At 38.2% G+C, this 22418-nt stretch overlaps 3 protein-coding genes and 1 pseudogene across 5 annotated transcripts; 3 read left to right on the forward strand and 1 right to left on the reverse strand.

Moving 5' to 3' along the window:
• The first annotated feature begins 4559 nt into the window (after window positions 1-4559).
• Window positions 4560-7828, forward strand: LOC110052775 (synaptotagmin-6-like). The gene is made up of 3 exons (XM_020758946.2): window positions 4560-5284; window positions 5646-5781; window positions 6233-7828. Exons 1-3 carry the CDS (start codon window positions 4607-4609, stop codon window positions 6538-6540), a joined length of 1122 nt encoding a protein of 373 aa, XP_020614605.1. The 5' UTR covers window positions 4560-4606; the 3' UTR covers window positions 6541-7828.
• Window positions 7829-9520: 1692 nt separating this feature from the next.
• LOC110052868 (synaptotagmin-1-like) lies at window positions 9521-17640 on the forward strand. 3 transcript variants are annotated; one of them, XM_089271603.1, is made up of 7 exons: window positions 9521-9964; window positions 12399-12668; window positions 13260-13514; window positions 14197-14357; window positions 14669-14902; window positions 15354-15477; window positions 15831-17640. In XM_089271603.1, exons 2-7 carry the CDS (start codon window positions 12458-12460, stop codon window positions 16133-16135), a joined length of 1290 nt encoding a protein of 429 aa, XP_089127729.1. In that variant the 5' UTR covers window positions 9521-9964; window positions 12399-12457; the 3' UTR covers window positions 16136-17640. The 3 variants fall into 3 exon arrangements, with proteins under 3 accessions (XP_089127729.1, XP_089127734.1, XP_089127741.1); XM_089271608.1 differs by lacking the exon at window positions 9521-9964 and adding an exon at window positions 10213-10594; XM_089271615.1 differs by lacking the exon at window positions 9521-9964 and adding an exon at window positions 11301-11465.
• Window positions 17641-18405: 765 nt separating this feature from the next.
• Window positions 18406-22023, reverse strand: LOC149118712 (NADH dehydrogenase [ubiquinone] 1 beta subcomplex subunit 2, mitochondrial-like). The gene is made up of 3 exons (XM_089271627.1): window positions 21912-22023; window positions 20360-20484; window positions 18406-18749 (listed from the first exon to the last, which is right to left on the reverse strand). Exons 2-3 carry the CDS (start codon window positions 20480-20482, stop codon window positions 18681-18683), a joined length of 192 nt encoding a protein of 63 aa, XP_089127753.1. The 5' UTR covers window positions 20483-20484; window positions 21912-22023; the 3' UTR covers window positions 18406-18680.
• On the forward strand, window positions 19127-19842 carry LOC149118713 (uncharacterized; annotated as a pseudogene).
• Window positions 22024-22418: the final 395 nt, after the last annotated feature.

Raw genomic sequence — 22418 nt, forward strand, 5'->3', positions numbered from 1 at the left:
TTGTGAGACAAGAGTAAAGTGAATATTATATACTCCCGGTTAACAGCTGTGAATCATATCAAAGGCTCACAATGAGCTTTAGATATACATTAATGGTGAGAGACAATATTAGAAACGGTTTGACAATAACTTTAAATGGAAGTTTCAATCTTCTGATAACAGCCGCCATCGCTAACATCATGAAAAGTATACTACCTGTAGAAACCATAGAATGTCCCAAAAACGTCAGAGATCCAGAAAAGCTGATAGCTAACATCCTAGAAATGTTCTTATTTCTTCGCTACTGTGCAAAATAGTCTGCTGTCTAGTTAAGGCAAGCCAGCAATTATCGGTTTTTAACTTGCTTCTTTTCAAAAAAACCCTAACCCGAAACTAAAGGCCGGCGAAAAAGTTACCCCGAGGACTATCAACGCGAAGCTCAATTCCCTCCTTTACGTTTCTTTCAAATTTATTATAAAACGCCACTTTACGTATGTTTACACCAAAATGAGTAACGATAACTTGAACAGACGCACGAAGGAAAATAATTTCAAGCTCAAACATAATGTCATTTTAGTTGTTTCTTGAAACTTTTGGAACACCTCGTTACATTATGTCAATTATTCAATCACTTTTCAAGAATGGAAAAAACTCTGTGTTCTAAACTGACGTTATATAACGACTTATGAGACCATTTTACACAATGTCCTTTCAAAACCTGAAGAAGTTCTTTGTACATACATCCTCGGCTTCATTGAAACTCTCTAAGTGGGGTTTTCAGCAAGATAAATATGTGCGAGTGTTGCAATAAATATATATTTCGGAAAAGAATTATATGTAAAAATATAGGGTTTCAATGGTAATGTAAAGGTAACAATGTATAACAGTTAACAAAGCTGTCCCAACCCGGTGATATGTTAATTGACTAATAGCTTTTCAAAATCGATGACGATTCTTTTATAAACGATAGCAAAGCTGTCTAATCAGACAATTCATTACTTTTCAAATACTAAAGCAATGCAGGTTCTTTGTTGTAAACGTTACTGAAAAAAGCTGTCCCATGATGTGCTAATCAATTACATGCGTTGAAGAGCTCCCTTGGTTGTTGTGAAGGCTAACAGAACCCTCTCACGTGATGTCACTTTTTAATCCAAAATGAAGGGCTTCTTTGATAGCAACTTCAACAAAGATCTTGCATATGATACCACCGGCGTTTTATTTTTCCTGTATCTGGTTACACTGAACTACTTTGAAACGTCGAACAGCATGTAGAAGGACGAATTACTTCAGCAACCACGCACAAACGCTCGAGGTAACTGGTAACTGATAACTGTAGGTTTCTTTACTGGTCTTCAGTTATGGCCGGTTATCTTTGTTAGTATTTAGCTGGTGCCCGTAAATTAGTTATCCAGTAAGTCCCGAAAGAATGACCCCGTTAAGTCAGCACTCCTGTTCTGTTCACATTAAGTAGAACCTGAGCTTACCTGGAGTCCAAACGGAAAGTGAAAAAGAATATTTCTCTAACTTAGGAATTAGTTTTGTATAAAGTGCTCTCAATGTAAGGCATTGATATTAATTTTTTTACACAGTTTTTGTTTATTAAAGATCCACTATGGTTATTTTTGTTACCATCGGAGAAAAGTTCTGCGATCTTTTTCCCTTCCTCGAGATGCATTCTTATGCATGTATTTTACGCATGTTTAAAAAAAGTTACGTTATTTAAGAACATTTCTTTCCCCAGGGATGTCATATGCGCAAATATGCACGCGAACTTACAAGATGACGATAAACAACGAAACTGACTGGGTTGCTTGTACTGAACCATTATCTCATAAATGCAGGCTATTTAATACTTACTTCCATAAAAAAAATCCCATTTCTCTTTTGCACTAGTTTGCCCTAGTGTCGTGAAAGACCCCTTGCTTTGGTAGACTTTATCATTCTCTTTTTCAGTTGCAGCCTTTTTTTTTCGGCCTTTTTAAATGCCTTTTTTTTGTCACCATATAGTAATTTTCAAATCACTACCTGACCTGCAGTATTATTTGGGAGTTTTTTTCACTATAAAGAGAGCCGTGTGTGCTCCATCTCAGCGGTCCGTATCGCAAAATTAGATCGCCCGAGACCTCATTTGCATTATTAGGGACGGCGACTTATGACACTTATGTGAATTCGACGGTTGACCATGGCCTTAAGGAACTAATCTGAATGCTCTAAGCCTTTCATCGTCAACCAGTTTGACGCGTAAAAGCAATAGTAGATTTCATGTGATCGCTTTGATTGACTCAGCAATGTTGAATCCGCGTTGTTTTGGAAGCTATGTTCTCGAAGCAGCGTCGACATGTCTACTAAACAATACGGATGGCTTGAATATCGTTTCCAGATTCCGGGACCTCGCAGCGATCGGAGCGTGAACCAGCATTCGTCGCAGTGGTTACTCTCTCGGCGCATGTTCAGAAACGTCTCGAACGCATGCGCGCAATCAAACGGAAACGAAGATTTATTTCCGGCTTTTGATTTTGTGCAGCGTTCGGCCATCGCTGTCAGAAAACGCGCGGGATCAAGGGAGGAAGCCACCTTTTTTACTGCGGACTCTTCGTGAAAGTCTTATAAGTATTTCATTTAGATCAGACTCGACAATCTACGATAAAAGTGTGAAAACAGTGAAAATTGTTACGACATGTTTTTGTTCTTCCTTCATAGTTGGTTCACATGGCGTTACATCATGGTATGCTCAAGACCTTCAGACACAACAAGGCTAGAACCATATTAACAGTTATCAAAGCATATTAAGAAATCGAGATCATCAACCCTTACCATGGAACTAACTACAAGCTTTGAGGCTTCGAATAGCTGGTACCTGAAAAAAATCTGAAAACTCACAAGCTAAACAGTGTGGCACCTTGATACAAGCAGGTTTTCTTGTTCTAATTCATTCCCGCCGCAAAGAACAAAAGCTTTTTTTTTTTAACTACACCAGTTGGAATATTATAGCTGAGAACGAAAGGCAACTGTCTATGTTTTGGTTTTAATCGGAAGTGAATTGGCTAAAGCCCAGAAAATGTCCAAATCGGTCGCTTGCGCTATCGATTGTACACGTGAAATGCATAGATTATGATCTAAAATTAATACGTTGAGTTGAGATTTGGGAGTGGCCATCCTCGTCTATTCTTTTGTTCTTCTTCAAGGTCTCGTTACGTCGGATTTCGTCGTACTGGCGACTGTTTTTTTTTTTTTTTTATGGGGGAACAGAGTTCATCTCTCGCTGAAGGACTTTGAAAGGAATTTTCTCTCAAGGTAATACTGATGCATCATGTTGTGGTCTTGTTTTAGGTTTCCAATTTGTTTAGTTTACACCGGCTACTTGTGCGTATTCTGTAATTTGTGATCAAAATGTTGCTGAAAATACGATTGACTAAGTTACGGAATTTTTGTAAAAAAATCCAAAGAAGAGGTTCTTGATTACATCTCTTAATCCTTTATCACCAAAAGCTTGTAAAGCGCTGTCACATATACAAAGCCTGATTTGAAATTTTCTCTCTATTGTGCGGAGTAAGCTACCGCTAGATGAAGGTTCACAAGCCGTGAACTCGTAAGTAAGGGAGTTAATTTCTCCTATAGATAGGTTTCAGCCTTCCAACAGTCTGTAAGGTGAAAACGAGTGATGTGGCTTTGCGCCAGTCAAGAACAGAGCAACTGAAATATTGCTCACCTTGAATGTCACTTCTTCACCAGGACGGTCCACCAGTCTAAAATGGATAAACTGCTTTGCTCACTGAAAAACCAGTACAATCTTGCTCGATGTTAAGCGGTACCCCAAAATTTGCCTAAGGGTCAATTTGCTGTGACGTTTTCCTTTATAAGTACAACAGCTTGCTACACTTTATCCGTAATCTTGTCTTTTCAAAAAGTAGTAATAAGTGTAAAAAGTAGTTTAATGGTGGCAAAGGTACAGTTTTCCGCTTCTTTTCTATATCACATATTTTAAGTGAACTGTCAAATATCAGCAACTAAGCTAGTTCTGATTTGCTTCCTTTTTAAGATCTTGATTCAAGTCCTTGGTTCACTGTGATGACATGCTAGTTAGATTTATAATAATAGATGTACGGAAGTCCTGCTAGCTTGCCACCAGTTTGAAATTTTTTGTGTCCTATTCTACCTTCTTTTGCTTATTCATTTTGTTTGGTTGTTTGTGTGTTGTTTGCTTGTTAATCGTAAGGTGATTCCTTCAAACGTCATTCAGTACAGAACACAAATACTGAATAACGTGCGAGACGAGTACAAAGTTTTCTCGGTATTTGTGTTCTAGACTTCGTTCGCATGGTCTTCCGACAATAAAAACATTGGACAATAAACTTCTTGTTTTCATTAGACAGTTTAGATTGTAGTATCGCTAAACAGTCTGATCTGCTCGTCATTTCCACTTTGGCGAGCCCGAAATCGTTAATATGTACAGCTACACGAAAACATTGCCAGCATTTTATAAACCTGTATTTCTTGCGCATTTTTGTACAAAGGTTAACGACTGATTCTACGAATTTTGGCTTGTCTTTTTCCTTCGCTTCCAGTAATTTGTCTTCATTCTTCATTCCTGACTTCTGTTTCTTTCCCACAGCCCAGCAAGCTGGTAATGCTGTATTTATCAGAGGAGGCAAAGCTTGGTATTGTAAGTGGAGCGATCGCCATTCTTATTCTTATGGTCATCTGTATGGTGTGTAAGCTAAGCAGACTTCACAAACAGCCAGTGTATAAAGATTCCTCTTACCTCAAGGGCACAGACAAAAACACTGCCGGCAAGGTACCAGTTGTACAATTCCCAAGCTTTGCAGATGAGTGTAGCGAATGTGAACAAGAGAAACGAAGCAAAATGAATGGCGACATAGAGATGCAGACTTCTCAAGGGCTCAGTCCTCCAAGAAGCAAGGGAAGAATCAAATTTACGATGGTTTATCAAAGCGATTTGCAAACTCTGTTATTGACTATCATTGAAGCGAGCCAACTGGTGGGAAAGGACTTCTGGGATACTGTGGATTCTTACGTGAAAGTGAGGCTCCAACCCGACGAAGAGGGAATTTTAAGGAGGCAAACAGACGTTTTTAGGAAGTCTACGAGTCCAAAGTTTGGAGAGAGTTATGAATTTAATATGCTTTTACAAGACGTGCAAAGCTCCACACTTCATTTGTCCGTTTGGGAAATTGACAAGTATTCCCGTCATCACATGATTGGAGAGGTTCAAGTTGAGCTTGGTCAAGTCATCAAAGCTGATGAACCAGTTGCGTTTGACAGAGACTTGAGGTCACTTCAAAAGGTTGGTGAAACGTTAAGTTGACTTTGTGCACATGCTAGCGTGCAGAATTAGGATGAGCGCAGCCAAAAGACTTAGCCGCGAGTTGTCTTCCGTAATCTGAAAACCCAGCTCCCATTTTAACGGACACACTCACGACGACCGGTCACTTGTTTTTTTTTTTTTTTTTAATAAATCCATAAATTTCGCGGGCTAATCTTCAGCTACTGCATGTCCGCAAAGCGAGGTGTTGCGCACTTTCTCGGTGACACGGTATTTCTCTGTTCGCTTCTTCTTGACGTTTCTGGTATGGCTGAAACTTCTTCTGAAATAAACCCGTACTTCCTAGTTTCAGCAATAACCGATCTCTTTCTGTTCTCTCTAGACGAAGACCAACCTAGGTGAGATTTTATTTTCCCTCAGTTATATGCCAACTGCTGAGAGGATGTCTGTGGTATTGATGAAGGCCAGGGGACTGAATCCACCCTTCAGTGACTGGAACACTGAATCAAGGCCTATAAGTAAGTATATTAAAATTTTCTGCATGTTTCTCTAATCTATTAAAAAAATCGAATAGATGTTTTATTAGCACACAGTAAACTGATTTTTGCGATGGAGAGAAAGTATCAGTGTAAAGCGCAGTGACTTGGAATGGCTTTATGCGTCTCTCAATCAGTCAATCAATCAGTCAATCAATCAGCCAATCAATTAATTAAAGCCAAAATTTGGGATGAGGTTGCCCTCCACATCTGAGCTTGAGGCCGATGTTTAAAACGCTTGACTATACGCACGAGAAAAATAAGGAACTGATATAAGTAAATATTACCATTTCTACTAATGAGAATAAATTGGAGTATGGAACAGTTGCTAATTTTGAGTTCCGATACAGAATGTAAGAATACGAAAAGATTTCTTCACCTCCAAAGATCGCTACTCTGCTAGCCCAACAGTCGTCTTTTTGTGCAATTACAGATCCGTTCATCAAAGTTGTTCTCTTATTCGACGGCAAAAAAGTCAAGAAGAAGAAAACTTCCACTAGAAAACAGGAAACTAACCCTGTCTACAACGAGTGTATGATGTTTGATGTTCCCCCGGACCTCCTTCACAGAGTCCTGTTTGTCATATCAGTAGCAGACGCCAAACCCGAATCCACGAGAAGTGATGTGATTGGACGAGTAGTTATAGGCTCTGCTACTACTGGAGAGCCACTCAGACACTGGCATCAAATGCTCATATCACCCAGAAGACCTGTAGCAGCATGGCACCGCCTTAAAATGTGACAACACTGCAACCAGGGGTGCTTTCCGTTATGCCAGACCGGCCAGTGAGACTACCCGAGGAAAATAGAACGACGTTCTCAGATCAAACAGGGCAAGCCGAGAGGAATAGCTCTCACTATTTTCTATTCCTTTCCCTAATTCCCTACATGAGTGAAATCTTCTGAAAAGAAGTAGGGCAATGAACCGGTTTGTCAAAATGGAAGGACAAATTTCGGTCCGACCGATCAAAGAGGACCACCTCCAGAGGTGGTCCCGAACATTCCGGTCGGACCAAACCGAAGCGGACCTTTCCATTTGACCTCCGACCGAAATTTCCATAATTTTTGGCATAATGGAAGCACCCTAGGAGTCATGGACTCCATTCTCGTCTCCAGAGCCTCCGTTTCTTTTGATCACGTCATTTTAAAACGAGTAACACTGTGGGGACGAGAATGTCATGGACTCCTGCTGAGGTTAGAGATTTTATAACGTGAAGTGAGACGACCGTCATGTTTGACTCAAGTTAAAATTAACCGTGCAAAGTCTGTTTTTAGATTACCTGAAGCTTTGACGTTTGTCACGTCTCAGAACACTCTTTTATTTATATGTTCATCTACAGAACAGCTTTTTACAGCAAAAAATGATTTGCAGCAGAACTAAGTTTTCTTACACACAATTAGAGACTGGTTTTTATCGTAAAAAATTAAACTGACGTAGATCAAGGGTTATTCAATAAACAAGCTTTATAAATGTCTTGCCTAAAAGTTTCTTATGCCACCATGGTGAGCATCGGGCAAATTTATCTGAAATTGGTTCTGTGACCCTCTCGCTGTGAAATAGAGTGAACTGATTTACATCGCGATTCTAGAATCATTGTACACGGCGACGCAAACTGTACTGCGCCCTCTCTCAGAAAGTTGGCCAACAAAGCTTCACAGTCCAACCAACTTTAGCCCGAATACCGCTTTGATTTTCATTCGTTTCCCGTCCGAAGATGGTGGAAAGTCCAGGTGCAAAAAGGCCTCCAAGCAGGATGGAGGGCGTGGGAGTACTAGAGGATGTATATTTCAGTGTGCCGGTAATGACAGCCTCCTTGGCAGACGTCCTTTGGGTTCGCGAGGGAGGAGTGGGCGAAGAGCCATAAGAACATCTGCACGAGGAGGCTACGATATCAGAGGATATCTCGTGTCACTTCTTTGAAAGTTGTCTGCATATTTAGGATGTATTGATTCAAAGGGGACATTTGGGAGACAGATGTCATCCGATACTAACGGATATTTCCATCAAATAAAAGAAGTTAATATAAAAAGGGCCCGTTACAAACGTTTTACATGTAAGTAAACAGGTTATTTTTGTCTTCCAATTATAGCCCAGGCGAGATAAAGAATATCCGGCTAATATACTATTGTTTTTTATATAGATGGCGATAGGAAAAAAATATAAGTCCAGTTCGGTAACATATATCAAAGAGCACTTTGTGACTCACTCAAATATGTAATCTATTTTTGTCACTTTATCATAATTAATTATGCATGTTTCGCCTAGTTGTTATATGGTCCCCACGGTTTTTCAAATATTCTGCAACTGACGATGATGTTAGTAACATCGAAACATGTCTTATAAATTAAAAAAAGTCGCAATCTTCATAAAAATTACGATATCAAAGAGGGATTCAAAACGGCAACCCTTACCGAGATCATTTGCCTGATGTATATAGTCTATTTGCAAGTATCTAAAGTTGACGGGTATTAACAAGACTCAACTCGGAAAACCTCCTTGTGTTTACTAGTCCCTACACAGACCTTCTGTTTTGTCTTGAGTCCGTCGAGATTGCAATTAAAAAATAACTCGTAGCAAAAAAATAAGCGTATGTGGACAGACAAAGTGGTCTAAATGTTTACTGGTTACCATGACAACCATGCCAGTACAACATCGTTCTATTCGCACACGGAGAAAACTAATAAGGGATTGATAACATTACTTTTTGATCATGCCGTAAAGTTACATGTAATAAACGAGCAGCAGTGATTCATCAGGTTTTGAAAAAATAAAAATACGCGCTATGACTTTATTAAGTTCTTCAAAAATATTCCTTGAAAAAGATATATGTCTGTCGGAGTTCGTGACAATTTTATTTTTTTTGTTGAAAAATGCAGATTAACATACATACAGTGTGGTAGAGGTGTCATAAAATAGGCGAAATAAAAGATAAGGCTTTCGTATTTCAAATTGATTAGCCAGCTGGTCATGTAATCCCACGAGATACTGAGGGCATGATTTAATGCGAGTTTTTGCAAGCACTTAGGAGACAGTCACTGTAAAATGACTTTAAAAGCCGCCTTTGAAGTGTTCCAACAATATTTCGATATCAACCGAAGCAAAAAGACAGTCTCTCGGCCTGGTTTCCAAGGTCGCGCAGGAGATGAGGGTTCGAGGTCTGGGCTGAGAGAAGTCACTTTCCTCTTCGGGTAGTTATTGGGCCGAACATTTTCTGATGAAGTATTTTATGTTGTTACTCATTCCTGACAGGTTTCCTTGGGTTCTTGTTTTCTGTTTTCCTTTAACTCACTGTTTTGTTTTGAACATGTGTAAAGTTTTCTGCTGTTCGCTTTTTAGTGTAGTGAATTTCGCAGGTTCCGGCTTTTAATAGCTGACTTTATTAACAGCCGGAAAAAAATATTTCGCAGAGGCGTGAATTAAAGCCGGGCGATCTAAACTAGAGGACCTAGAGGAAATATTCACACACGAGTAAAGTCCGTTAGGGAATCAGTGGCAGTCCATGCAGTGTAGTAATGGTTCATGCAAATTATCTTTACTCGGAAAAGCAAATTACGTTGAAAAAGTTAATTACTGTAGAGTAGCCCTAAACACTAATCACACTTCGGTGATCAAGGTTTGCCCACCGACAACAACGTAATATCTTGGAAAAGCGGTAAATTATGCTGATTCACGTACAACGGGTGGTAACAGAGACTTTCAATATTGTATTGTGTAAGGTCACTCAGTGTATTGATGAGAAATTCACAGGAAGTTTTTTTTTTTTTTTTAGGCGAACACTTTAAGTTGCTCTTAATTTGCATTTGAAAAGCTTCAGCTTGTTATTTGGTTGGTGGGCCTATTTGTATTCTAAATTCCTGCCAGTCTTTAACAAAACATCTGTCAGATTACATTTGCACTCCTTTAAAGCACGGTCTATAAGTAATGAGGTGCATGAAATATGGCGAAGATTAAAAATCATCCCACGTAATTTTTCTCTCTTGCCGAGTACTCTACATCATCCGGTGACGGTGAAACGGTCGAAAACACCTCGCATGTTTCATGACAATCGGTATACTTTCGAGGGGAACCTCTGAGTCTGTAAAGTTCGTCACCAATTTTTTCACAGGAAGACATTATTCTGCAGTAGTTCAAACGTCACATGCGGAACCATGCAAGCTTTGCTAAGGTAAGTTGGATTTCGTTTTGTTTAGAGGCATTCAAGGACTGGTCAAATGAGGCAGTATTTCCTTCGGCCGGACCAAAGCTAGTAGCAAGAGTATTGAGATGAGATCGACATAATTTTGATCATCGGGGGCAAATTCGGTGCCTTGTGTAAACATGGATGAAAAGGAATCTAGCTGTGTTATGATAAACAGGCTTTCACTCTTTTTCTTTGATTTTGCATTGTTAAATGCGGAAAAAATGAAAGTAGTCGTGCGTGAAAATCTCTTCTAATTTTAAAAAAACTTTTTCGCCCATGCGTTCTTTATTCGGAATCTGTTTTCTTCTACAGTACATGTGCAGTTATGTTGCACAAATCTCTCCATCAGTTTTTATAGCCAGCCGATTAAAAATTTAAAGGTTTATCACCAAGCACGTTAGATCAGACTACAAAAGTGTCCTCGATCACATGTCGTAAAATGCAATATGGCAGCCTTCTGATGACAATATTGTTCTTGCAACGGATAAAATTCTTTGGATCGAAGAAACACTTGACTACAACTGAACTGTGAAAAGTTATGATGGAACAATTCATCTTCTGGGGGAACCTGTCAGAGTGATCGCAATCTCGAGATTTATATCTTCCAAGTGACTGGTAACGTATCGAATTAGTTTGATTCACACAAATAAGCATTTAGTAAGCTTTGTTGTCAGGGTAAGGGAGATTCCGTCAGCGTTTCACGGTCGTAAATTTCAACTGAACGCTAAAACCCAGCGCAAAGTAATCGGTTTAGTTTGTAACAGTTCTACACAGTCATCGAGCGGTTGACGAGAAATCTGTTCAAGCATGGCAACTAGGTGTTATTGATAGAAATCGACGATTCTTATGGAAACGGATAAATTGGCTTAAATTATTCTTTCAATTTGTTCAGTTATTTTTCTGCTCTCCAAGAAGTCCAAGAAGTCCAAGCTAGAACGTAATACACTGCCAAAAATTCCCAAAAATTCATCGACTTCCCTCGCTCCAGTCCTTCCCGCCAGAATATTTACAATCGGAGCGGGAAAATAAATTGCTCCCTTGGAGCTCGCTAGGAGTCACCAACGGTCCAAATTTTAGTTCAAGTTTCGTTTTTCGTTTCCCTGCAACTGCCGTTAAAATTAAAATGCAACTGGTAAGTAGGAATTCATGAGGATATTGATCGCAAACTGATTTGTGTTCTTTATTTGGTGGTCATCATACGGTCAATTGACTGAAACGACCCATGACCAATGAATGGTAATCAATGTAAACCATTCGAACACATCGTTGATTTGTTTTGTTGATATTTATTAATCCTCACGCCTAACGGTTTCGTTCGCTTGTTTCCCATCGGACCACCGATGGTTTGTTTGACATGCTAAATGAACAAGTTACCTTATGTAGCTACTGGATCAAGAGTTTTCATGAATGCAATCGAAGTCTCGCCGGCCGACGACCCCACCATCGCACGCTTACACTTTGGAAGTGACACAATGCCCAACAATAGGTGCTAACTTCATTTCATTCAAATTTATACAGCTCAGTAGCATGAAACTGTGAAATGTGTTCAAACATAGAATACAGTTATACGCAGGGAGGAAACAAGCTCTTCCTGAGAAATGTTCCAAAACAATTGTTAACAATGTCAATTTTGTCATTTCACATTATATGAGTGCCTGCGAGTATTCACACATGTTAGCGAGTTCTTGCCTATAGGAGCTAGTTTTGATACATTGGTTTTTTTTTTAGTATTTATTCATTAACAGATGTCTTGTCACATACTGTGGCAGGCCATGGGTATGACTGGTGGGTAGGTCAGTAGCCAGAGATAATTCATTGTTTTAATTATATACATAAATTGTGGCAAGTTTCTCTCTTTTTTAATTTTCAATTTTTTTTTTCCACCTTTTTCCACTCTGGGGATTGTTTCACCAAGAATATAAGGTTGTTATTCAGATCAGTCTCTTTAGGCATTAATATTATTAATGCGACCTGTATACCAAAATTCTTATTTGTGATTGGTTTTCCTCTGGCCTCTTTGTTATGTGATTTGTTGTTCCAGAAAATATACATACCCTTCCTCATGGAAGGTTTTTTAGTTTGAACCATGCTCTACCCCTCTGGAAATCTTAGTGTAACTTTATACTTTCCTTTCATTGGTTATTTCATATTTTGGCTTTTAAAATACATACCCCCTCAATTAGTGGGGTCATTATGGATATTTTCTGGAGCTGCTCATTATTATAGCCCAATCATGTGGTTACTGATTAAATACTGACATTTGCAGTCTCAAAGGTAGAGAAATTATTTTAAAAAAATCATAGAAACATCCCACATTGTGGTTAAGATTTAACCGTTTGACACTTCAGGAAGTTGAAAATGTATTTATTTACTCCATTCACTGTAATATGTTTGACTCAAATCTTCTTTCCACCTTCAGAACCTCACAAGGTTTCTTAGCAAGCTGCCCTGAAAACTGGAATTGACCACAGAAATCCTATGGGAATTTCAACGCTTTCAAACAGAACCATAAAACTCAACAAAAGTGACGAAGAGAACAGTGGGAAACCAACAACAACGACAACTACAACAACAACAACAACAACAACAACAACTACAACAACAACAACAACAACAACAACAACCATGCCAACAGTTAAACCTCAAAAAATTACCACTCCACAGCCACACAAGGCATATCCTGAAGGAAGTATGTATATAATTATTACAATTATCATCATCATCATCATTATTATTATTATTATTACTTAGAGCACTTTTCAATTGACTGTCGTAAAACCAAAACCAAAGTAATTACTTACTAATTAGACTACTCAGTCAATCTCAAACCATAGAAAAACCAAAACCAAAACCAAAGTAATTGTCTGATTACTTTCGACACTCAACTGAAAACCGCTCTATTGGGTATGAGGTAAATTGGCTGGGGCATATAATTCAAGGAAATACCAGTATTGATACTCTTTAGAAGGAAGCTCACTGGAAATTCTGGGGAGAAAAAGGTTACAAAATCCAAAGGAAAGTTGTTCAAGGTCAGGGTTTAAAACTGTATAATTTTTATGTTATTTAGCTTAGACAACTAAGTTTTTTTTTCAAGGGGCAATCTCTTACTCAAAAGTCTGATTTTCCCAAGTGCATAGCTGAAAAATTGTGAAAGATTTAAAAACTTTGAGAATAATTTCATTTTAAATCAACAATGGTGAGAGTGAGTAACTAGCAGATTCTCAGATTCTTTTGCTGTTGCCCCTTCTTTAATCACTCAATTTTCCATTATCATTTTTAGTACCATGGTGGGCAGTATTTGCCGTTGGTCTGATAGGACTCCTAATTGTTGCCATTTGCTGCTACTGTGTGTGCTATCGCCGATGTTGCAGGGGAAAGAAGAAGGAAGAAAAGAAAGCTGTCAAGGAAAAGGTTGACCTGAAAGCCGTGCAAATGCTGGCGGCAAGCTATCAGGAAAAAGTTCAACCATCTGTAGATGAGTTAGATTACAACAGTGATGAATTCCAGTCTGATGGTAGTTCTGGAGTTAAAATAGGTATAAATTGATTGTGCTGAGACAGAAATTCCCACAGTTGAAACTGTTCATGTTTGCAGGTTTAGAGCACCAGCACTTTTTTAGTTTGCATTCTGACTCTTTCTAGTCATTTACATCATTTTTGACATTTTCCCCAATTTGTTCAGTCCCAGGAAATATCCATACTACCCCAAAGAGGGGATTGGAATTTCCTGGCAGGAGGGGCATTCTCTAAGACCAAAAATTTAAAAAAATAATTTTGTGTAGTTCCAGAAAATATCCATACCTCTCCCACAGAAGGGACTTTTCCAAGACTGCCCCCTCCACTACTCTGGAAATTCCAATTAAGCTTGATACAATTATTGTATCAAGCTTAATTCTTGGAATTTCCAAAGCGGTGGATGGGGGAGTCATGGATAAATCTCTTCTGTTTGAGAGGTATGGATATTTTCTGGAACTAGACATTGCTCTGATTGAATATATTGGGAGCAGAATGGTTTACAGTTTACAGGGAACATTGATTCAGAGCCCAGGCTAACTTGTCCATGTCAGTTAAGTGTTGGGGGCAAACTGAAAAAAAATCCTTGTGGTGATCTGCAACAGAGAGTCACTTCACCTTAAAATACCAGCCCAGTGACCTCCCACCTCAAGAATTTATCAAGACTTTAATTTGATTCTGTTTGTTACTGGATTCTTTACACAGGTCGGGTTCACTTTACCCTTGACTATAGCTTCAACGAAAATTCTCTTGCGGTTGGAGTTATAGAAGCACAGGATGTCCCAGCTAAAGATTTCAGTGGAACTTCTGATCCATATGCGAGAGTAATGTTATTACCAGACAGAAAAAAGAAATTTGATACAAAGGTAAGCAGAATTGAGACAATTTGTTTTATGATGAGAGATCAGAGTCACACAAAAACAAACTTGACCAGTCTTCCTTGGGAAATTCTGGGGGAAGTATAGCTTCTGTAGGTCTGCCCCTGCCTCTGCTTGGACCAAAAGGGCAATTCCAAAGAAATATAATCTCAAGTAACATACATTTATTTTGGCTAACTTGAATACTATGTCATGTCACCAATCCAAGTACTCTCTGGGCCAGCTTATGAATCTTCATTCAAATCTCAATACTAACTGCATTTGATACTCACTAATACATTCATGTTACATATCTTTAGGTTCATCGGAAGACTCTAAATCCAGTGTTCAAGGAAACATTTGTATTCAAGAACATTCCTTACAGTGACATTACAAATAGAACTCTCTGTATAGAGCTGTATGACTTTGACCGCTTCTCTAGACATGATATCATTGGAGAAGCCAAGCTTCCTCTTATTGATGTAGATTTAGCTTCCAATATTGATGAGTGGCGAGCTCTGATACCACCCTCATCATCAGGAGGACTTACAGGGGTGAGCGCTACCATGTAACTAATGCATCCCACAGTATACTTTGGAAGAGAGAACACATGCCATTTTATCAAATCTTTCTTGAAGCACTCCAAACATTTCCAATCAAAACCTAGCACAAGAAAGCATAGCAGGTAAAGTCTGTATATGAGCCAATTGCCCATCATGCTGGCGCTTATCTCCGGTTTCAGTAGCTTGAAGCGACTAGGAGTATTTCTACTCCATCCCTAGATCTTTGATACAGAAATGCCTGTGAGAGTTACATTTATTTGTTAATATATTTTTTGAGAGACAATCAGTAATCAGGAATGAAAACAAAGAATTCCAAAGACTTTCAAAATAGCACCAAATTTACTTTTCAAGAACATATATTTTAACATATAATTTATCACTACTTTGGCAACATTCATTCCATTTCTCTTCTTTTTCTAATAATTTCATATTGATTTTTCAGGGTTCCAAGTCAGAGTTAGGTCAGCTTTGTTTCTCACTGCGGTATGTTCCTGCTGCTGGTAAACTTCAAGTGGTCATATTAGAAGCTAAAGATCTTAAAAGCATGGATGTCTCAGGATATTCAGGTACCTAGTGATATCCTTTTAACTAGAGAAAGAGTAGTCTGAAGTTTAAATACATTAAATCTGTCACATCTGGCACATAAGGCCTCTACAAAGTCCCACCTAGCTGCTCTAGCTTGGGCTGATCTTGTGGCATTCTCCCATCCAATAGTGAATAACAAGACTGACTACTTTGCTGCCAATATCATTAATTATTAATTTTAGCCCCTTTCAGCCCAACCTTGTTCCCAGGGAGAGATGAGAGACCCTGGGAACAAGGTTGCTTTCAGCTTTAAATCAATATTTTAAAACTCCTCTTAATTACTTCTAGCAGTTGCTCATAATTAGGTTTTTGACACAGTGTTATGCCTTTACAGATCCCTATGTCAAAATAGCTCTAATACAAGAGGGAAGAAAACTTAAAAAGAAGAAGACAACTGTAAAGAAAAGAACACTTAATCCTTACTACAATGAGAACTTTACTTTTCAAGTTCCCTTTGAGAACATAGAGCAAACTTCTTTGATAATCTCTGTGTTGGACTATGATCGTGTTGGACGCAGTGAGGTGATTGGTAAATGTGTTGTGGGTGAGTTGTCATCTGGTCCCAATCAACAACACTGGATGGATATGCTTGCATCACCACGGAGAGCAATCGCACAGTGGCACACTTTACACAACTAGAGCTTTTTATAACAATATAGTAAAATAAACAGTTTTAATACTTAATTAATTTAAAGTTAAAGCCATGTATTACAAGCTAAACGCTCAAAGCACAAAGAAGTGTTTTCTAATTTTCTAGTGTTCTCAAACTGAGACGGTACCAAAAGTATGCAGTATAATACATGATGTCATAAATGGTTTTCGCTTCTTTACATGCATGATAAGAATATCCACATATAGGGTAATAAAACATGGTTTTCTGTGGTTTGTACTCTGACAAACCTTTTCTAGCCAGAATCTAAACTGTATCATGTTAGTCACCATTCATTTCATATTAAATACAAAATGTATAGCAACAGTTTAAGCTAATATAAAATTTTGTTAACAGATATAGGCATAGTGTTATTTTTTAGGTTTTCTAGCATTAATAAGGGCCACAAGTGGTCATCGCTTCCTCAAATAAAGGTCAGTCAATAAGAAAAGAAAAATATGCTAGCATGTAAGTCAGGTTGTTTGGTAAAGAAAAGTCATGTTTTTCTCTTCTCGTTTGGTGATCCATGAAGGAAAGGCAGGGCTTTCCCTAGTTTTAAGGAGGCAGAAAATGGGAAAGAGGTGATCATATTGCCAAAATAATAATATAATACAAGTAGTGTTAATAATATATTAATAAATATCATGTAAACTTTTTAATACTTTTCTGCATCAGTGGTTTAAACTGCAGTGTTGTTGTGTTGTGTTTGTTCTTTTGAGTTTCTGAAAAAGCTCAAACAAACCTTTCCCAGTCACACACTATATTTCTGATCTTAAACTGCATAATTCTTTGAAGGACAAAATGATAAAATGATTTAGGATATAGTTGGCCCTGAGAAACAAAATTGTTTACAAATCGCGTAATGATAACTCCTGGCAGACTGGGTTTCTAAGATGACCTGAGGATATCTGCTGAGTTTACAATAAAGCTGTACTTTTTTATCTGTGCATGTACAATAATATTGTTTATCAATAGTTCATATTACATGAAAAGTTAATATAAGTTGTTCTTGGGTTTGAAGAGAATCGATTTAGAGTTAGTTTAAACACAAAAAGAAAACTTCCATCTTCCAGGAAACATACTTATATTATTACAAATAAATCTATAATACTAAATCACCCATAAAGCAATCCTATTATTAATTGCCAGTATATAAATAAATGAGAGTCCTGAACAATTACCATTTTCAGTCCACTCCTTGACCAGTAACAGCTTGTAACCATGCTCATCCAAGTTGAAAAAAATGGGGGAGATTCGCCTGGTCCAGGGGAGCCCAAACCAAGATATTTCATAGTTGTGTTCACTGAGATCATATGTATACGTCAGGCTACAGCCGCCATATTCAAAGTACAGGATATGATCTTAACAAACACACTGAAAAAGATGGTATTGAAAAAAGTCTAGCTTTTTAGTGGTATTTTTTAGATAATTTGAGTTTAAAAGAGAACATGTTTTGGGCATTTGTTTACAATAAACATTTGATGATGTCAAGAGATTACAGTGTGTTTGCTATATGGTGTAATTTTGTCTAGTTCATTTGGTGGGTTTCTGAAAGATTTAGCTCTCGTCCTGGCCCGGCTCCATGGTGATTTTGCTACTGTGTGGCACTATATTCTTTTGGGCCTTTATATTTGTAAATCAGCGGAGTTTTTGTATTTTGTGGGAACTAGTTTTTGCGATTGTATAAAAACTGGTTTTTCTTGCTGGGCACTACTTTTGCAATTTTCGGGAAGTCACGTTAATTGAAATTACAGCATTTTCGCATTTTTTGTCAATTAAACTGCAAGCAATTGTCAAGTGAAACAACATGGAGAGATGCAAAACACAGTAATCCAGTAATCAATGTCACTCTCAATTACATGGTGCTCTTGTGCAGAATTGCAGATTGCCTCATCAATGGAGTACCTTCAGACAGTCCTTTCCCGTAAACCTTTTTTTATTTCTAAACATTTTGTTTTTCATTTCATCCGGTTTTGCTTCTGAATGAAAGAGACATTTTAAATAAATGGCAGCAACAACAATCTACTTGTGATGTTTGTATCATTGTGTAATTTCACAAGTGGAGTAAATTTTTTGGGGAGAAAATGTTTGCTGGGATGTTTTTTTTGTGGAAACTTTTTTTGCGGGTCATAGAAAAAAACAAAAATTAAGTGCCACTTTACCAAATTATTGTGATATTTTACCAAAAACACTAGTACCCTAATGTGGCATCTCAGTAAATAACAAACAAATGATTTGTACATCTTGAACAAAGTCCTGATTACAGTTTCTCTATGGTTTAATTAGGAGAGAGCAAACTCAAGAAAACATATCACAACAAATTTCAAAGTATTAAACAGATATTTACAAAAGCATTGTAACTGTAGATACATCAAAAAGAAATTCATGATATGTCTAAACCAATAATGATAGATCACTCCTCATCACTATGCATAGAATTGACTGTTTCATCAGCCTCAGTTTCTGCCATTTTAATGTAGGATACCTCTTCACCAGAACACAACACAAACCAGAAGGATAGATTACAACAATCTATCAGTGATGCTCCATTTCTTTCTTCTTGGCTTTTTCAGCATCCTCCAACTCAAATAGAAGCTTGTGCCCCTAAGAATAGATTATGAACAAGACACATTAAAATTTGCTAGCATACAAAAATTAATTTATGCAGCCATCAAAAGAAACAACAAGAGTTTTAGGAGTACACCTATAACTTGCATAATTCACAAAATTGAACTCATTCAACTTTGGGTTCACGTTGGGTTTTAGCGGTACACCATTGTAACTTTGATCAGTCATCATTCACTGGTAGCATAAGAGATTTACAAATTTGCTAGCCTTTTGGCTCTATACAGCACCTTCAGTTATTTATATTTTAAGGTGATGTCACACAAGCCGATTCTTAATGCAAAGCTGTTCTCAGTACTAAAAACAGATACCATGTAGTATGTCATACAGGGCAACTTTTAATGCAACAATTCATTATGGCCACATGTTGCAGATTTTTGAAAGTCATACAAACACATTCACACCAACATCTCACATCAACCCCAACAAGCCACAATGAAAGCACTAGTAACAAAGTCCCGTTGGTATTAACATATAATCCATTCAACGTTGGCACCAGATGGATCTTGCTTGACAATTTCAACATCTTGTCCTCCGATCCCGAGGCACACAGGATTTTCCCCAAACTTCTGCTGGTATCATATCAGCATGAGCGAAACCTCAGTGATATATCCTCGTACACTCTGCTAATGCCTCACCATCTCCCACTGATGCTGGTTAATTGCCCTGCCAACGGCTTCTTTGCCAGACGTGCAAGTACATAACTACTCAGACTTTTCTACAAGGTCCGGAGAGCACACATAACATCTGTGACCACTTCACCTGTCAGTCTGAAAATGTTGTGTATTGCATTTCTTTTTGTCACTGCAATTGCCTATACATCGCAGAGACTGGAAGGCGACGACGGGAATGTTTCAGCGAGCGCCTCCCAAGCATTCAAAACCAATCACCTGGGTTTCCCGTAGCTGAACATTTCAACTCTGCCTCCCACTCTTTGGACGACATCATGGTCTGTGGCTTGACACAGTGCTCTGGCAGTAACATCAGCCACAAGCAGCATGAAATGAAATGAATCTTCAAGCTGGGCACGCTTTGACCGAACGGACTGAACATTAACTTTAATTTCTTGTGACTGTGGGGCTAGCGTGTATTAAACTTACGTACGCTAAAACAATGATTTTCCTATTTGTTTACTGTGTACTTCATGCGCATGCTTTCTGTTCATGCGTACGTGTACAGTTTTTTGTATGGTGTGGCTAAATCCACCTACTGAAGAAGGGCTAAGCCCCAAATGTTTAGTTTATCAGAACAAATTTGACACTTTTCAGAGCATTTTGAGCCTTATATACAACTTTTCGGCAGTGTCACACATTGTATGAGTTTTTTGCTCATTCCTGCTGAATTCAAACATTGTTTGCCAAATTTAAAAGTTGTGGCCAGTGTTACCTTAAAATTTGTCTGGTGTAACTTATCATTGTCAACTGTTACTGCAACAAAGTTGCATTAAAAGTTGTCTCAACTAACACAGATTAAAAATCTGTGTTTAAAATCAGCATTAAAAATTGGCATGGGTAAAATCACTTTTACTGGCTACAGTGCACAAGCTCCTTTACAATAATCACATGAACATAATATCATTACTAACTTACCAGTAGGTCAGGCCAGTCATGTTTTGCTCTCCACAGCATCCAAAACACCATTGTTCCACCAAACAACTTGGACAACAATACATGGATTCTCTTTGGCCTGGGCATTTGCGTCATTGCACCCATCACTGGAATTAAAAGGACAGAATTTTTCTAAATAAAAAGTCACAATTTTCTGCCAAAACAACACCTATACAACACCTAGTTTACATGCTCAAATTTTTCGTTATTTTCAGGTCAATTGTGGCAAGCATTGCATGAAGTTGACAGAGATAAGTAAAGACTGATTGGCAGTCTTTATTTACTAAATAAAAATAAGGACAACTTTGTCAAATCATATGGTCAAACCAGTAAAGTATTATAAAAAAAATGGTTTAGTTCAACAAGATCTACAAATTATCCCTCTCTTTCACTGTAAAATGCCTGTTCTTTTATCCACATCACTCTTTATCATCCAACCACATTTACCCTGCAAGATAGAGAGTCCCTTCCCTCTCTACTCTGTGAGAGACAAGAGGGAACCTCTGCTCACAAGTTACCACTTTTCTATCGTGCACGCGGAAACTATGCCAGCATGTTACATAATCATGCTTTCTCATGCAAAACATTTAAATGCCATCAAATTTGTAGTTATTTTAAGGTCAATGGTGGCAAATTACTTGAATTCTGACGTTTCCACCATTTATTTGTTAGAGAAACTACGGAAATTTTGTAAAGTTCTAAGAAGTACTGAGGGACAAAGAAACAGATCTTTTTGCGTTTCCTGAACTGCTAATTAGCTGCAGATAAACAAACTGTTTGGGGGAAATTGAAAACTAAGCTTAATAACCTGCCTAGATACTCCCTCACACCATGCTTCTTTGACTACAAATAGCTTTTTAAGGTGAATTAGTGTACAGCAATAATTTCTGGAACTGTGCAAACAGCAAAAGATCAAAGATTGTCAGTTATTGGCAGACAAAAGTTTTGAATTTGATGTGTAAGTGAAAAATGTCCATGCAGTGTTGCCAATTGTAATTTTGTAACCAGTCACAGGGCAGTAATGGTTGACAGTTTCACAATTGGACAGCGTTATGAATCCTATCTGTCATGCAACGGGTTAAAACTTGTCAACGCAACCAGTATTTTTAATTTATTCGTCCCTGGTTGAGGACGGCGACTAATCAGATGATCGAGCAATTGCAAGCAGAGGTTCTCTCTGGTCTCCCACCAAGCAAAAGAGAAGGGTACTTCTGTCTCGCAGGGTATCCACTTATTGTTGATTAGCCCTACGTATATTTTTGCTAATTTTCCTAACAGGATCATAGGGACAGTGCCAGGAAGACTTGCCTTGCTTATAGCATCGCTCTAAAATCCAGCCGGTAAGCTAAACAGAAACTTACAAAACAAAGGCCAAAGACTTTTGATACATGTATTTTTGTCTTCACCCCGAGCCTTACCAAAACAGTTCGCAAATAGTATGGCAAGGGTTTGGAGTACGCAAATTTAAGAGTAACATGGCAATTTATCGATTCCATGTCGTGTTTATGAAAAGAAAAATGTTAATGATACATACCTCTTTTTTTTAACAGTAACTGAGTAGAGAAAAACCCGATTTATACACCGACTATCGCAGACTAAAACTTCCAATATTTCCAATATGGCGGTTGCAAACACTTGATACCAGGTCTCTCGCGTAGTTCTTTCCAGTGCGGATTTTCGGAAACGAGGAGGAACGGGGAGGGGTGAGTGGGGATGGAAATGCCGGCATTCTGAACATGCGCATGCAATTAACCCCATTACAGGGAAAGGGAGAGTTCGAGGACTCGACTGCCCGGCTAATGATTGAGACTTGCAGGGACACAATTGCAACTCTTTATGTTCTGACTGGTTTCTTTTACCGGGGCTGTGGCTTTGACGAGTGTATCTGTCATTACCTTAACCAGCAGGACTACTTATGGGGTTCCTGGTGTTTAAATGTTTAGATGTTTAAATGTTTAGGCTGGCCTTGTCCAGCCACATTTATTCTTTTGCTTTTCGAGACACCAATCTTGACACTTTGTCTCCTTGCGCCCCGAAACAT

This window comes from Orbicella faveolata, unplaced genomic scaffold (genome assembly GCF_042242905.1).
Source record: "Orbicella faveolata isolate gen_17 unplaced genomic scaffold, um_ofav_v1 contig_1, whole genome shotgun sequence".
Classification (NCBI taxonomy): Eukaryota; Metazoa; Cnidaria; class Anthozoa; order Scleractinia; family Merulinidae; genus Orbicella; species Orbicella faveolata.